General features: G+C 40.5%; 1 protein-coding gene and 1 non-coding gene across 2 annotated transcripts in view; both read left to right on the top strand.

Moving 5' to 3' along the window:
* Positions 1-14,581, top strand: part of LOC135227096 (ras guanine nucleotide exchange factor P-like) — a 20,239-nt gene extending 5,658 nt beyond the window's left edge. The window contains exons 3-4 of the mRNA XM_064266948.1: positions 11,939-12,010; positions 12,412-14,581. Of these exons, the coding sequence (XP_064123018.1) occupies positions 12,483-13,307 (825 nt within the window). The 5' untranslated portion in view covers positions 11,939-12,010; positions 12,412-12,482 and the 3' untranslated portion in view covers positions 13,308-14,581. The remainder of the gene's footprint in view (positions 1-11,938; positions 12,011-12,411) is intronic.
* Trnav-cac (transfer RNA valine (anticodon CAC)) lies at positions 6,537-6,609 on the top strand. The gene has a single exon. It is a non-coding gene; the product is annotated as a tRNA-Val (tRNA).
* Positions 14,582-15,226: the final 645 nt, after the last annotated feature.

Here is a 15,226-nt window from a genome sequence, read left to right as displayed (position 1 = left end):
AAATAATCTCCTTCAACGATTTATAATTTTTTTAAGAATTGCATACAGAAATCTTGGATTGCTTGGACGTGACCATCTACGTATAAGGGAGATACAAACCTCAAAATACACAGCCATTTCAAAATAGTTAAAGATCCTCTCTCTCTCTCTCTCTCTCTCTCTCTCTCTCTCTCTCTCTCTCTCTCTCTCTCTCTTTGTTAAAAGGTATTATTATCGTCAACTTTATTTTTGTGTATCAGACTATCCCTCCAAAGGGTTAGACGTGACATGACATTTCTTCCTCAGGTCCAGGTCTTCGATGATGGTCCTTTTCTCAAAATTTCGGGACCTTCCCCCCAAAAAATGAGCCTTTGCCGTGAATCCAGATTTGTAGCCTAATAAACAACTAAGACAATAGCATCATTGACACCATGAGGAAGAAGAAAAAAACTATACTGATATTTCGTAGTTAAGACAACAAAACCATCGACTGACCTTAAGAAAATAACACGTACAAAAAACGAGCTTTCTGTACTGCGTTTACTGCTATATGAAACTCCCAGCCACGGCCCGACGGTGGTCTGTGTTGTTGGCGTCGATAGCGGTGCCAGACGCACGATCGCGGTTAACTTTAACCCTAAATAAAATAAAAACTACTGAGGATAGAGGGCTGCAATTTGGTGCGTTAGATGATTGGATGGTGGATAATGAACACACCAATTTGCAGCCCTCTAGCCTAAGTAGTTTTCAAGATCTGTGGCCGATAGAAAAAGTGCAGACGGACAGACAAAGCTGTCTCGACAGTTTTCTTTTAAAGAAAACTGAAGAAAAGAAAACTATACAAATATTTCGTACTTAGGACGAACATATGATTGACCTTAAGAAAAAAATTAAATAAACGCTCAAAAAACGCTGCTCCCAGCAACCAGGGGTTCTAGAACACACACTGTATACCCCCCTCCCTCCCCCCCACCCCCCGCCCCACGAATCTATTTTTCACAAGGGAATTGACGTCACAAGAGTCAAGAACAGGGTGACTCAGAACTTGTGTAGAATTCGAGCTGCCAATGTCACGATTTGCCACCGAAGTACAAAAGTACAAAGAACTCCTTTTTGGAGAATTCTGTCACGTAACGCGAATACTGGATGAAATTGAATTAGGTTTCGTTACTCCCTCCAAACACGAATGCCTATAGTTACGTATAAGTAAGTGGTCAGCACCTATACTCTTATATGCGATTATAAAAGAAACTTATAACCACTTACAACTAGGCAGCGCCAGCTTAAAACGGCATACACTGCAATGCATTCATGAGAATGTAACTTAAATTTTTATTTAATTCCATACACTGTATAGTCCCTATGTACATACTCTTTATCTTTGGCAAATAATAATAATAAAATAATAATAATAATAATAATAATAATAATAATAATAATAATAATGTTCTAAAGGGTCCACAATAATACAAAGTGTTAAGAGTCCGTGCATAATTTTTAAGACTTTACAAAAAAACTTTCGAACCCTTCCCTGGGTTCATCTTCAGTCCACTGGACTGAAGATGAACCCAGGGAAGGGTTCGAAGGCTTTTTGTAAAGTCTTCAAAATTATACACGGACTCTTAACACTTTGTATTATTGTGGACCCTTTAGAACATTATATATACCCTCGCGATTACAGTTTTTCCCTAATAATAATAATAATAATAATAATAATAATAATAATAATAATAATAATAATAATAATAATAATAATTATTAATATTATTATTATTATTATTATTATTATTATTATTATTATTATTATTATTATTATTATTCTGAGGATGAACCCTATTCATATGGAACAAGCCCACCACAGCGGCCATTGACTTGAAATTCAAGATTCCAAAGAATATGGTGTTCAATTATTATTATTATTATTATTATTATTATTATTATTATTATTATTATTATTATTATTATTATTGTTATTATTATTATTATTACGTAACAAGAGCCAAACGGAAAGAAATGCCATCCAAATCTTCACAAAATAATGCAGAGAAACTGAAAATGTCAAAAGTTTAAAGCCATTCAAGAAAATAACTTCGACTTAAATTGCCATTGCATAATTCAATCGACGAATTATATCTTATATATAGACCAACTCTGATAATTTTTCATTCCCCCGGTCAATACCTTTTTAAGGATCAATAATAAAAAATAAGAAACCTTCAAAATTCAGGACGATGAACCGGAAAATTTTCGTAACGGTCACTTGGAACCAGTTATTCAAATTGGATATTGATTTGAAAAGCCTGGTTCTCCACCTGTCTCCATTTTCGATTAAAGAAATAGAGTTAAATATTTGATATCTCTCTTTACAAGACTGCCAAAGGAACCTCTTCTTGATTACAACTGAAAAGGTCAACAGTTTACCCTCAAATATTGATATTCCGTTTTAGAACCAAATGCTCCAATATTCATAATACTGTACCCGAGTCAAACTGTAGTCGTGTTTTAACCTATCCATGCGTATTTGTCCTATTCTTAATCAAAAGCTTGCTTCTGAATTACTATAGCTGGTTCACTTAAGGTGGATTCTTGGCTGAGCCCTATGCTTACGGGACGTTTGTTTGGCGGCGCCGCTGATTGGCTGGTACCGGGAGATAGGAAGCTCCCAGCCAATCAGCGGCCGCCAAACAAACGTCTCGTAGACATATGGTTCACCCAAGAATCTACCTTAAGTGAACCAGCTATAATACATTCGTCTTATACATTCCTTGGTTTTCTTCCTTTGCATCAAGCCCTTTTGCAAGTTTTGGCCGAACTGACGTCATGTTTTATCTAAACATTAGCTCCCTTTCATCTTTGTTATCGTCGTGGGACTTCTACCTTCAGCATGCAAAAATCTGATGCTGCTATCACGGAATATTGCGGCAGGACGTCAGAAAATTCACGACTGTAAGGACATCTTAGCTAGAGACGTTTCCCACTGATTTGAAGTCCGCTGGGTATAACAGATTAGATTCTTAAGGGGTCAATACTTCTTATCGTCAAGTGTTTCAGCTGTCAGAATGAAAATCGTGGCCTGGCAGATACTTCGACAGAGGGCTAGCCAAAGAAATTCGTCAAAATGTAGCGATGCAGACTGCAGGGAACTTGGCTTCGTTTGCTATGTGTGATGAATAAAACTTGCCCAAAGTAGTTCGTTTAAATTCTTCAACTCTATACGTCCAATACTAATTGAATCCAGATTGGACTGCAAAGTCCTCTATCACCTGAACTCTGATAGGAATCTCAGCCTGAGAGCATTCCAGAATGGCCTTCACAGCCCGGAACTGATAAAACTTGGGATTTTGAAGCAAGTTGGCCCCTTTACATGCTAACGAGGGCAACAAGACCGAACCGAACAGGAGTTCTTGCTCGAAATGGAGGAATATCTTGCATCTAAAGCTAGGAAGTAAGTGCACACTCAACCTGTCTAAATTGAGAATCATTCGTCTCCAATCTACATCATTTTATTTGCTCCAGATTTATTCCCCATAGCATCAGGTGCACAAAACCTGATCTTACAAGACAAACTCTTGATGGTATAACAGGGAAAAGTGCAGCATTTTTAAGGTGAATACGAGTTAGGAAGTTCAATCTGATTTGCTTCCAGCTGATAAAGAAGCATGAATTCATATTGGTGATGATGCACTCAAGTCTATTCTAATGGAAAGAACAACTGCAAACAAGCTAGTAAAGGAATAAAGTAACAACTGCGATGGATCCCTGTGGCAGATGATAGGCAAAACTTAGGTTTCATGACCAAATGTCGAGACCTGCTATGTCAATGGACCTAAACAGTAAATGCAAAAGGGAAAGCTCTCCAGTCCAGAAAACATGAGGTTGGTAAACCTAACTTACTGTATCCTTTGCCCACATAACTTTGCCTACTGTTGAAATCACAGATACCTTCAGATTCACATCAATCGGGTTTCAGGTCTGGACAGAATCACTGTGGAGTGAGAATCGCCCTCGCTAGCACGATCAAACAAACTTAAGCGTATTGCTGGTGTCCTCAGATAGCAAGCTTTGTGAACTGGAACTCTGCTCTGTCACGGAGGCTCGCCAACGTTGCTCAGAGAATCTCCTTTATCAGTTGCCAATAACTATCACATTTACACTCTGTAGGATAAAGAGCTCAGTACAAAGTAGAATAATAGAACCTGCAAGAAACTCCTTTCAGGCTGCTAAAACAACATATACCATCCGATTTGTTGTTAGAACAGAGCAAGTTAAGAAAAGTTCGGTTTTGACAAAAACTGCGAATGCATAAAAATGGCCAATGACAGAGGGCATGAATTAAGCAGGTCTTGTTAAAGACTTAATTTTACTATAGAGAGCAAAATGTCGAAAACGATGACTGACAAGTGAAAGAATTTACGGAACGACAAACCAATCAGAAGTACCTAGCGAATAATAATGACAAGGGGACAATTACTTTGAGGCGAAATACAGAAAATGCCAATAAAAGAGCAGAATACACAAAGCAGAGAGAAGTATATGGACCAAGACTCAAACATACCAATCACACTAAATCTATCAAGTCTCTTTTCTGTGTACGGACGTCCTCAAGAGACGAAAATAGCTTTAGAAGTTATAAAGCATAAAGCCACGAATGTAATTTGGATTTCAATGGCACCGAAATTGTCCACTCAAGCAAACTGCTTCAACAGGCTCGATTGTGTTCTAATAATAATACAAGGCAACTGAGTTGATACAACAAACATTACGAATCGACGGCGATATTATTGGCGAAATAGGAGACAATGATGTTCTATTTCTGAATTCTTTGTTCTATTGTGCGTAGTGTCGAAGAGTATGATAAAAAAGATATCGATCTGAAATGAAAAATTAATCGTTTTTACACTTTATTGCACTAAAGCAGCGCAGTTGGCATAAGTATAGCGGTATAGCAATCTATACGTCTAGCCCCCTTCCTCCCCCCCTACCTCTCTCTCTTTCAAATACACACACATACACACACATACACAAGAGCAAGCTCAGCTGCTAATCAAGTAATTGCAGGTTATGTAAACGGCACATCGATTTGAAACGTTGAATAAAATTTCACCTACGGCTGAATACACTAAAAGCTGTATACTAAGTACACGGGCCAATACACATACGAGAAAGCAATGCAAGCAAGCAAGCAAGAGCGTTTGGTATGAATGCCTGCATTGACGACTGAAAGAGTAATGAAGCAGTATGTCCGCTCTGAATGACCTATATCGAGTGGGGTACTGAATGACTTACTTCCCACGCTTAAGGCACAAATTGTCTTACTTCCGTTCTCATATAATTCGAATGTCGTGTGTGTACCCACAAATATTACCCAGACATGACACCCATAAATATTACCCTGACTTATGACACCCACAAATATTATCCAGAATTATGACTCCCACAACTATTACCCACAATAATGACACAGAAATACCACCTATAATCATGATACCCACAAATATCATTCACTTATGACACCCATAAATATTATCCACTCTTATGAAACCCACAAATATTACCCACACTTATGACACCCACAAACATTACCCATTACCCACACTTATGACACCCACAACTATTACCCAAACTTACGATATCCTCAAATATTACCCACATTTATGACACCCACAAACATTACCCATAATCATGACACACAAATATTCACTTTATGACACCCATAAATATTACCCACACTTACGACACCTCACAAATAATACCCACACGCAGAACAGTTCTAACCTCATAATTTAATTTAAAGGACGGTGCATTCAACATCATGTGTGTACCCACAAATATTACACACACACACACTTAAGACACCCGCAAATATTGCCCACAATCTGAAACCCACACAAGAACACTTACAAAGGCCATATCTGATCATTACACCCTGCGCTTTGTGTACCAACTGCGTACGTGAAGCTAATGCCAGCAAATAGTATATTTTGAAACAGCAACTGGCCTTGAATTACCATGATGGGAGAGCTATTACTCCTTGCTTGCGAAGGCCGAGGGGGGAGGAGGAGGGGAGGAGAAGGGTCGGTTTCCATGGTGTTTGCGGGCCGTTACCAATACGCTGCGTTTAACTCCATTTTCTTCGCTTCTGCAATTATTCGGGAGGTGGTCAGTGTCACGGTGTTTATTCAGGATGTAACGTGAGCTAATTCAATAGAAAACTGAACATAACTTGACTGACATACCATTATATATATATAATATATATATGTGTGTGTGTGTGTGTATACACACTTGCACTCCGAAGTATGCCAGGACGCGAGAAAAATGAGATTTCTGTACTGCAGATATATATATATATATATATATATAATATATATATATATATATATTATATATATATATATATATAATGGAGACACTGCTAGATAAGCTTACATACTATCTCCATCAATATAACGCTGGCATTTGCAGTATACTAATTAACTGCACTTAACTATTAAATGAACCGTCTGCATCAAGACATGAGACTGACTTGGTGACTTTTGAGACTCCATTATCTTAAGGTTTCCGTAGTGTAGTGGTTATCACGTGCGCTTCACACGCGCAAGGTCCCCGGTTCGATCCCGGGCGGAAACATGTGTTTTATTTTATTAATTAATAATGAAAACTGACGCTTCAATACTTCCCGAAGTCCAGATCAAGGTGCAAACGCAGGAATCATTTGCGGAGATGTAAAATTAATCGAAAAAGAAACTGAAGCTTAGCCTACGGAGTTGGGGGATGTCGATGAGATCAAAGAAAACGATTTAACCCAAAAGTTCAAGCGAAAACTATCCTAAATATACGTTGATAACGGCCGTTGCTGGACACTGGATAGTAAGTGGTATTGTCAACATTAATATTCAAGGGATATGACGTTCTATTTAACACTAAGGGTGAATGGAACCTCCAAATACGAAGCACAGGGAGTTAATAAGAAAACAGGGAAGCTTTCGATTCATATATGATGGTAGGCTGAGAGAATCGAATCACAGAAAAGGTTACACGCAAAAAGTAGCTGGTCGTGTGCAAAAAATGGGGAAAAAACGGAAAATCAAGGTGTGGGGAATTAATGCAGGGATTGTTTACCAATTCACCTTCACGGGAAGACATGTTGACCCGAAAGGAAATTAAATGGGATAATATAAAATATCTAAGTTACTGTTTCCGTAGTTTCATTGGCATAAAAGAAAATTTAAGTGGCATCAAGAATAAATGGTGAAAAGGCAAGCACAAGATAATCGATATTTATCTGAGGATGATACGCTGATGGAATGTGTATAAAGCGAGTAAGAATTATATATATATATATATATATATATATATATATATATATATATACTAGATATACTAGATATATATATTCCTACAAAGACAACCAAACCCCCCCACCCCCCCCCCCCCTTCCCCCTTTCGTGACAAGCTTTTCATGGGTCACCGCAAATTCGTCTGTGGCGAGTGAGGGGAGGGGGGGGGGGAAGCCGTGGAGGAGGAGGGGGTAGGAGGGAGGAAAGGAATAAGGCCCACCACCAGTCACAGCCAATGACATAAGACCCTGATTTTTATCGGATTCTGATAATCGGCTTGGGTTTGGGGGGGGGGGGGGGGGGGACGCTCTGCTGCTGTTACCTCCTGCTTTGTGTGTGTGTGTGTGTGTGTGTGTGTGTGTGTGCCTGAAAGAAGGAGCTACTCGCCCAAGCAGTGAATTATTCATGGCGATTTCCAACTCCGGTTATTTTGCAAGGAAGTGGACCTATGCTGAATCCACATTTTGATTTTACACAGCATCAAAAGCAATATATACTCGCTCACAATTATTCAAATCAAAACGTATAAACAAATAATTTCAATCATGATTACAGATCATCTTTGAATTACTTAATATCTCCACGAGAAGCATCGGTTTAAAATAATCTTCATTGCTTTTAAAAAAAGTGTGTTTCATAGAAGCACCAATCGAAGTCTTAATTAAAACTACTAGCATTCGCACAGAGAGAGAGGAGAGAGAGAGAGACGAGAGAGAGAGAGGAGAGAGAGGAGAGAGAGAGAGAGAGAGGAGAGAGAGTGCCATCACACGCTGGTCAATCGCGTGCCTGACACCTGTCCAATCTTCATGTAAAAAGGATCTGAATAACCCACTACAGTAAGTCGATGTCAATACTATAGCTACAAACCTTTCTCTCTCTCACTCTCTCTCTCTCTCTATATATATATATATATATATATATATATATATATATAAATATATATATATATATATATTAAACATCGCCTGGCAACCTACCATTGGTAAGAGTTCCTATAAACCTGTATTGCCACCTCCCGTGTTCTAATAACTCTAACCTGTTCACACGGAACGGGAAACCACAATTCCGCGCATTTGTTCAGCCCGCCAACATACATATATGTGGCTGCTATTTTTGGAGCATAAGATTGCGGCCAGAGGCCAAGTACGTCAAAAATGCTATGTTTGGAGTATTTTTGGCCTCAAGCAGAACATTCAATCCATGAAGACTTCAGAACCTTCTCGACTTCATCGATGCAAGTTACAGATCAAATCATAGCCGGTCGCCCGAAAGGAGGCCTTTCTTTCCTGTGGCAAAAATCGTTAGACAATATGATAGAGGTTATGACCTACAGGAGTGACAGATTGCTGGGGCTTCAAGTGACAGTAGGGAACTCTAAAATCCTAATAATTAATGTTTATAGCCATGGGAAAATTAACCATAATTTTGAATCGTTTACTGCATAGATCCTGGGGAGTTACACAGTATTATTCACGATTCTCCTGCTGATCATATTTGTATAATCGGGGACCTTAATCCTCACCCCACAAAACAATTTTATAATGAACTTACTCGCTTCTGTCAAAATCATGCTCTGTCAAAACCCTCCCTCCCTCCTCCTATTCATAAGTACATAATAGAGCGGACGCAATTACAACCTCCTGGCTAGACCACTGCATCACATCTCCACAACTTCATGATTCTATTATGACCTGCAATATTCGCTTCGATCTTACAACGGGCTACGATCACATCCCATTACAGGTGTCATTCAGTACCCCATCCCTCCCTACCGTGAACCCCCTAACTGATCGCCCACCAGCGGTAAACTGCCATTTTAAAAACCAACAGAAAACCAAATACTTTAGGGCGACCACGAAAACCAGGTTGCGGTCGATAGTTCAACCGGCAGACACCTTCCTTTGTACTAACACAAATTGTAAAAATGACCACCACATGAGGGATCTGAATGAATTCTATTCGAACATAATCTCCGCTATGCTTGCTTCGGCTAGGGCTGCCTATAGATTTCGTCAAGGTAATTCTCGTAATATACCTGGATGGAATGACTTGGTTAAAGATCTGTATACATACTCACGAGAAATGTTTTTACTGTGGAGGCAAAATGGTAGCCCGAGGGAAGGACACTGCATTACTAATGAGACAGGCGAGAGCGCAGTTCAAACTTGCTCTTAAGCACTGCAGATTAAATGAAAAACAACTAAGGGATGATGCAATGTCTAGAAACTTAGAATCTGGTAATTATCCTCGTCTTTGGAAAGATATCCAGTCCTTAAATCCCAGAACTTAAAAGCTATCACAGAGCGTAGTATGTGGGGTGATCACTTCAACAATATCCTGAATTGCATAAATGATCAAGATTCCCGAAGGGATGTAGATAACCTCCTTACTGACAACATTCAATTTCATTTTGCTGACCGTATTACGCCAGGTAACATCAGCGATGCCATAAACAGCCTACCTAATAATAATAAATCGCCCGGCTGTGATGGTCTTCCCGCAGAAGCTTTCAAATTCTGCCATCCGATAATTTACATTTTGCTAGCTGCCCTATTCAATGCGTGCATAATTCACCAGTTTCTTCCAGACTCCCTACTTTTAGTTCACTTGATACCATTAATCAAAAACAAGCTAAAGGATGCAGCTGACTCCGGCAACTACAGGCCGATTGCAATCACAACGATCGCATCGAAGATACTTGAGTCGGTTCTTCTACTGAAAGAATTGCTGAACTACTACCTATCATCAGCCTCTCCAGTTTTCCTTTGTTTTGTGGATGTGAGAAAAGCATTTGACAGGGTAAACTACCTGAAGCTCTTCCTGAAGCTGCATAAAAGAGGCACACCCCTATATCTAATTGGCATTTTACAATGCTGGTTCTCCACACCAATTCTGTGCAAATGGGGTAACGTATTATCGTACACCTTCGACTCCCCAAACGTACACAGATGCCTTGAATGTCAAATTGAACTCACTCCCGATCGGATGCACTGTCAATGAAACTACTATAAACAACCTCTGTTACACCGATGATATGGTTCTGATTTCCCCATCAGTGCAAGGTCTCCAACGACTCATCGACACTTGCCGCCAATATGCAGAGGATTTTGATATAATTTACAACGAAACCAAGACCCAGTGCATGTCGCTGCTCCCGAGATCGCTGAAGCATATTCCAGAACCACAAATTTTCCTCGGAAATCATCGGCTGGAATTTGTGAACGAATTTCCGTATTTGGGTCACATTATCACCGACGACCTAAAAGATACGGCAGACATTAAACAAAGGCGTCGTAAACTATGTGCAACTCGCAACATGATTGTAAGGAGGTTTGCCTTCTGTCACCGAGACGTGAAACACTGCTGCTCTTCCGCTCGTACCGCTATAGTTCGTCCAGAGGGTGTTCCCTCTGGACGAACTATACCCGAGAGACCATGAGACGCATCACTGTTGTGCGCAAAGACATTCTGAGACGCCTCACAAACACTTCCCGCTACCACTCCGCCACACAGATGTTCATAGAAAACCACCTGGACAATTTAAAAATGATTGTAAGGCGAACAATGTCCAGTCTGGTAACCCGAGTGAGAAACAGCAGCAACTCGCTCATACAAAGCATCCTAATGAGTGAAGCAAGAAGATTTAAATTGTGGGAAAGATGGGAAATTAAGGCCTTTGTCCCCTAAAGGACTTAATCTCTGTATTGGCAAGATGTCATCTGCAGATTCTGTCATGATTATTATATTTATTGCTGATATTTTACTTTTTCATTATTACTGTGAATACTATTAAGTTTTTTTACATTCAATTTTTCGTATTTAGCCCTCTGGACCTGACTACTGTAACCACCTAAGGTCTCTGGTTGAAATTTAAGATATATAATCTGTGCACTATCTGTTATAACTCTCAATGCATTTTTTTTTCTCACCAATATTATTACTGTTATTACCAGTATTATGATTACTATCTTTTATGCTACCTCAGCTATTTTGTGGATAAGTGCCGATTATTCATTTTTTTATCATGTTGTCTCATGTATCAAGATTGTGTATGTTACTGTCTGTATTTTCTACAATCCATGTATTTGGCCCTGAGCTGAAATAAAGGATATTATTATTATAAGATTGAGGCCAGAGGCCAAGTACGTCAAAAGGGTTTGAAAAGTGTAACAGGAAGAAAACTTCGCTGTTTGCAATGTGAAATCATTGTTAGGAGAGGGTTTAGAAAAGTAAGATGGATGAGAGTATGAACGGAGGTACAGTAAAAGGAATGAAAGGGGTTTCAGTTAGGGGACGAAGGGACGCCGCAAAGAACATCGAGTAGCGCCTACAGTGCGCCACGTGAGGTCCCACTGAGGGCACTATATCCCCCATAAGGAGGCATCCAGAGTAAATCTGACTTCGCAGCCAATACAAGACTCATGTCATTTGTAAAATTAAACCAAATAACAGCAAATACCGGAAACTTATAGATAACTCATTTTCATAATTCATTAAATATTGCCCCCAGATTGTAGTATATATTTCAGTGCCTCGATTATACACACCACCTAACTTTCACAACTACGCATTGCTATAGTCATGACCTAACTCTCGTGACCTCTCTGACCTCTCCGCAGATCCGCCATCTTACAACGAGGTCATCGCTCACCTGAGCCAGTTTCCTAGAGCAGATGAACGCTACCCCGCAGGTGAGTTGATTTTTTTTTTTTTACGAGACTTGACTAGAAATAATAATCTGATAAATTTTTGTTAACTGCAGTTTCTCCCTGTATTAAATATTCAATGCCACTTTTTGGTTTTCAAACAACCTACCCGTTACCGTGGATTAGGAAAGAGGTTTCTTAACCGCAGTACTTATGGCAGCTATATATGAAGAATTCTCGGTGTGTATGACTTAGAATTTAGAGAAAATCGCATTTTTATGCAGAATCTAAAAGCTACAATTAACGATATCGTTTAGCTAGATCAAATGTCAAGTTGTTTACCCTACAGTCTATCGTATACCATAAACAATTCAATAGACCCCATTTGACATCTTAACGAACACCTTTTTTTCGGAAGGGAAAATTGCACACTTCATCTCTTGCAGGGAATACCAGCGTCGTGCCAACAGCCCCTGACCTCAGCCAGCTGTTGGCAGTGCCCCCTCCCAGCTACCAGATGGTCCTGGACCAGAAGATACGGGAGTCGCAAGTCGGCACCGAGCCTGACGAAGTCGATGAAGGGGAAGACGGAGGAGGACCCTTCAGCAAAATACAGAGCCTCCTGGGGCGGTCGCGGGTCAGGAGGGACTCCTCGCAGTCCTTATCCCCGCCCATGCGGCCTCCCCCGGTAGCTTCCTTCCCTTCGGCGCCGCCCGCCTCTTCGTCGCCGCCGTCGGCGGCGTCCTCCGGCCTCTTCACCATCAGCAGCGAGAGCCTGCCGCCCATCGACCCCTACCCCCGCACCACCAATTCGGAGAACGTCCGCTACCTCCACCCGTCCCCGCTCCGCGACGAGCCCTACAGCACCCGGGGCGCCATACCCTCCCCGACGGGCAGCGGCTCTCACTCCGACTACTCCTCGTCCTTCTTCTCGAGTCCCTCGACGGCGAGTACCTCCTCCTCCTCAGAGTGTCCCTCTACCCCCCATTCGCCCCCGAGGTACACGGTGCTGCCCCCGACGCTCACGCAGACGCCTCCGGAGGTGGAGTTGAGGAACGACGACCTGCTCGAGATCGGCGTCGGGGAGGTGACGCGGCCCTGCACGGGCCGCTCGACCCTCTCGCGTCCCACGACCTCCATCAGCACTCGCTCTCTGCCCCTGCCCGACGAAGTGCCCAGGAAGCCCAGCATCCCAGGGGCTCTGGAGGAGTGGGAAGGCGAGGACGAGGAAGAGGACGTCACGCCCGCCAACAGTAGTAACAATAACTACAATAACAATTACAATAATAACAATAACAACAACGATAACAGCAGCAATAACAATGAAAACAATAACACTTAACTAGTTCGTTCGCACGTTTGTTTGGATTCTTAACAATGTCTAATGCTAAGGGATATATAAAAAAAAATAATAAGTCAGACGGTAGAGTTTACAACCAGTGCACAAGTCAAAAAACCCATCAATCAATGTCAGGAACGTAGCCACTTTTGTAATAATATCTTCAATTATGTATCACGATAAAAACCGGGATCCGCTCTTAGCGGGTCCTGGATGGAAACAAACCTATACCCTAGGCCTATAGGACTTGTCAAGCATTGGTAACACTGCATTTCGAGTCTCGATGAAGTTCTGCTGGATGTCTCTGCCTTGGGGGATAAGTTTTTGCAGTTTTGTGATAATGGCGTAGTACCCCATTTTTTAATTGACTGCCTGGTACATTACTGCCAAAATGTAGAGTAATAACTTGAAAACACCACTGAGAAGTTGGTAGAAAGACGTTAAGAAAATGACCTTAAACTCCGTTCCTTTTGAAGGTACAAAAAGTATGTAGGTAGATTTTACCATGATTTTGATCTCGACTTCACAACACTCACTTAAGACTGACCGGAAATTGCATGCACTAACTCCTAATACTTCGTGACTGCCTCACAGGCAAAACAAGAAAAACGTATATAGCAGAAATCATGGCTACATGAGTTAAATACTATATTACGACAGAGCGTTCTGGGTCATGATACTATCACAAGTATCAGAGCATAGCATGGGGGCCATAGCATAACAGTAGGAAAATCAGAAGACAACACTAAATAGTGCCTTAATTAAAATCGTCCATTTATACCCGACACGTAGAAGCAGCAAACATTGCAGCCGTTCCCCACCTTAAGTAAAAAGCCAGTAACGCCCAGTATTAGTCTATCCCATACTTCGACAAAGCTCCTTGCGTCTAGAGATGAGAAAACACAACCGTGAGAATCATTTCGTCCTGTGTATCCATCATGCATCTTATTTGCTTTAATTTATCAAAATTTTTAACACCTACGTCTCATCCAAGTGTGCTATAGGCAGGTCCACTTTCTCTGGACATGAGCAAAACGCTGAAACATACTTCTCAAGATGAACCAAGATACACACTACAATAATTTTGTTTTCTCAAATATGAGCGAGACTGAATTGACACATAAATCCAGTTGCCATCCATAAACTGAATCTTGAATGACTCCTTATGTGCATTTGCCACAGCAGTTTAAGGAACTTGAAATGATTTTTAACTAATTTTATTATTGCACATTTCAGTACACACTTCCTTGTTCTATTCCAAGGATTTTATGTATATCTTTTTTACTTTTAAATGTTTTATATGAGTGAAAGAATAGGATGTAAGGTTTGTAAAGGAGAGTGAATGTGGTCCTATACATATAATATTTAATGTATGTAATTACAGGATGATGAGTGAAAGAGTAAGATGTAAAGGAGAGTGAACGTGGTCTAAAAAATAAAAATATAAAAAAATTAAGGGTGAGAGAGACTTTTCTTGAATAGGAATGTCTTTGGCTGGGTATAGAGAACCTTGAGAAGTGCCTGTAATAGGCTAGAAGACTGCAGGTGTAACTGACAGAAAGTTACGGTTTTCCTGGAGCATATAAGAACAGAAATAGCCTTGAGGAAACTGTGTAAGTTCAGAGTAAATGGAAATGAAAGATGATGGACAAGTGGATGGAGATGCATCTGATCATTATTTGGTCAAAGCAAAAGTTTAAACAGAATCGAGTTGGAGGTGAACCGCTGAAAAGTATCAGTAAATGTCATCACGACGCAATGGTTGGATAAGAGGGAAGTGAGAACGTCTGAGAAGAGAGTGTTTGTGGGCACAAAATGGTAGGAAGAAGTAATAAAGACAGTAGGTAGAATGATAAGGGATTTATAGTCTTGCAAGGTTGATAAAACTTGTGAAAGTAGCAATTAAGGACGTATGAAAGGAC

This window comes from Macrobrachium nipponense, chromosome 15, assembly GCF_015104395.2.
Source record: "Macrobrachium nipponense isolate FS-2020 chromosome 15, ASM1510439v2, whole genome shotgun sequence".
Lineage (NCBI taxonomy): Eukaryota > Metazoa > Arthropoda > Malacostraca > Decapoda > Palaemonidae > Macrobrachium > Macrobrachium nipponense.
This window is presented reverse-complemented; position numbering and strand designations above follow the sequence as displayed.